Genomic DNA, 2,662 nt, shown 5'->3' on the forward strand with positions numbered 1-2,662 from the left:
CAGGTAGCCTAGTTGCGTAGCAGCATGACTTCTCATGCTCCTCACTGATACAGCTATGCCAGCAAAGCAGTTCAGTGTAGACTAAGTCTCCTTTGCTCAAAATCCCAGTCCTTAGTCTCCTTTTGTGCACATCCCAGAACCATCTGAAATAACACAGGATTCAGGATGTCAGGCCTTAAAGGGGTACTTGAAAGTGCTTTGCTTTGAAGGTTACAGGAGCAGTACTGTAGCAACTGGGTAGCGGGGCAAGTGGGGCATCTGCCTCGGGTGCCAAAGCAAAGGGGTGCCAACAGGCACTGCTCAGCTGGGGCAGGGGGCAGAACAGAGCAGTGAGCAGTTTGGGGGGGAGGGGTCCAGAGACGGCTCCTGCTGCTGCATCCACTCCTGGGCAAGCATGGGTGGGGGCATGTAGCTCCCATTCCCCCCGGATCTGTGTGCAGGGCAAGGGCAGGCTGCTGCTGTGGGCTTGCCCCAGGTGCCAAACTTCCTTGCTACAGTACTGTAGAGAAGTAAGCTGCAGAACTGTGCGGGGGCCAAAGGGTGAAGTAGCTGGATGGGTGCTGTCTTAAAGCTCTGCTGAGTGTTGTTCCATCGTTTGAAAGCTCACATGGGAATGGGACAATCTGACTGAGTCCGGACCCCTGCTTTTCAGGTCAGCAAACTTTCTCAAATGCAAAATGTTTTTTCTACCAAAATTAAAATAGAGCAATGTGGAACAGCTCTTGGCAAAAGGTATCTGCACACAGTGTACTGAATGTGCTGTGCTTTGTCAGCTTGGTTGCCAGCATGCCTTCAAGGACAGTTCTTCTGTGTAGATTGCCTTGTTTCTGTTCCAGTGATTCTGTAGCAAACTTCCTACTGGACAAGGATCTAATTTTTCTTCTAACTGTTGGCCTGCAAATTTGCTACCTGAACCCAAGTGCCAGTCTCACAATGTTCTTCCTGTCTCGTTCTTTCTCAGTCATAATAGATGGTGCCATTGGAAATCAGGAGTTGCAGACCAAAACCAGTCTCCTCTCCCAAAGCTGGAAGGGCTCAAATCTTTTGGTTAGCTCAGGGGTATCAAACGTATGCCCCTCAGGCCAGATCCAGCCCACAAAGCCACTCCATCTGGCCTGTTGGGCTCCTGGTGGGCCAGGGAATTTGGGAAGAGGATCTGCCACACAATCCAGGGCCCTGTTGGACATTGCGGAGGGGAGGGGTGGGGGGGCTGGGCTGAGTGAGGGTTGTGTCAACACGTCTCTGTGGCCATTGAGCCTGTGGGTGCTTGGCACACCACTGTTCGTCCTGCAGTTTGCACTGCCTCTGTTGCATGGAGCAAGCAGCCACTTATACTGCTGCCACTGCTTGCATGTAGATCCAGCCTGCAAGGAGCCCCATAGTTTGTATCCAGCCCCGGACAGAGGGTGAGTTTGACACCCCTAAGTTAGCTGATGTGACTTGGCGCAGCCTGTCACATGTTTCATGACTCATTCTTTCCACACTTTAAACTCGGAGAAATTGGACAAACTGCCTTCATCCTCTCATGTCAAATATTTCTCTCTCTCCAGTGCAAAACTGAGGGGACAGACATCTTTCCAGTTGCATCAGTTTGTGTATGTAACTTACCAGTCATACGTTCTCTTCTACACAGGGAATTCTCTTGGTATATGACATCACTAACCGGTGGTCCTTCGATGGCATAGACCGATGGATAAAGGAAATTGATGAGGTAAGAGGAGCATTAGGATGGATATATACGTGTGTGTGTGTGTGTGTGTGTGTGTGTGTCTGTTAGCTTTTATTTTACTGTTGCAGTGGAGCTTCTGGGCACTTTCAGTGCTGTATACCTCTAACATATATATTTCTGTACTGGCATCTGAAGCTAATCTGGTCATAAGTCCTAGGTCTCCTTGGATTCTGCCACAGCCAACTGAGTGACAGCCTGGATGTAGCAGAGCCACCTGAATGGCACTTGCTGGAAAATTGACTTTGCCAGTATAATCTAGAGCTGTTACAGAAGAACTGCAGGTGCAGGAAGAATCTTCTGTCAGCAGATGCAGTTCACTGACTGAATGAGTACAATGAGCTTGGCTAGAATTCTGTAATGCAGGGGTTTGATATGATCGGGCAGAGAATGATGGGCCAGGAGCACAAGGGGGGTTCTCTGTCAAACAGAACATGAGGGGCTGGTCTGTGACAAAGGCCTGGCATGGCTATGCTGTGCATTTTGCAGTGATTGACCATAGCAGGGACTCCACATCCACTCCTGTCCAGGTGGATGCCTGTGCAGAGCAGCACACAAACCTGTCATGGCTCTTGGATTCACTGGCATGAGTCTTTACTGTCCCATAGTAACAGGTCCTGCTCTCTTGCAGCATGCCCCAGGTGTGCCCCGGATCTTGGTTGGGAACAGGCTGCACCTTGCCTTCAAGCGGCAGGTGCCCACAGAGCAAGCCCGCGCCTATGCTGAGAAAAACTGCATGACGTTCTTTGAGGTCAGTCCGCTGTGCAATTTCAACGTCATTGAGTCCTTCACGGAGCTATCGCGCATTGTGCTCATGAGGCATGGCATGGAGAAGATCTGGAGACCGAACAGAGGTGAGTGGGCACCTCCTCTGTGATGGGGGAGGATGCTTGGCTATTGGCCCTAGGGCAAGGGATGCATATGTTTGTGAAGGTT

At 50.6% G+C, this 2,662-nt stretch overlaps 1 protein-coding gene across 1 annotated transcript in view; it reads left to right on the top strand.

Moving 5' to 3' along the window:
- Window positions 1-2,662, top strand: part of RAB40C (RAB40C, member RAS oncogene family) — a 61,954-nt gene that overhangs the window by 53,951 nt on the left and 5,341 nt on the right. Inside the window, exons 4-5 of the mRNA XM_006035401.3 lie at window positions 1,634-1,711; window positions 2,358-2,580. Of these exons, the coding sequence (XP_006035463.1) occupies window positions 1,634-1,711; window positions 2,358-2,580 (301 nt within the window). The remainder of the gene's footprint in view (window positions 1-1,633; window positions 1,712-2,357; window positions 2,581-2,662) is intronic.

Source organism: Alligator sinensis, unplaced genomic scaffold, assembly GCF_000455745.1.
Source record: "Alligator sinensis unplaced genomic scaffold, ASM45574v1 scaffold449_2, whole genome shotgun sequence".
Lineage (NCBI taxonomy): Eukaryota > Metazoa > Chordata > Crocodylia > Alligatoridae > Alligator > Alligator sinensis.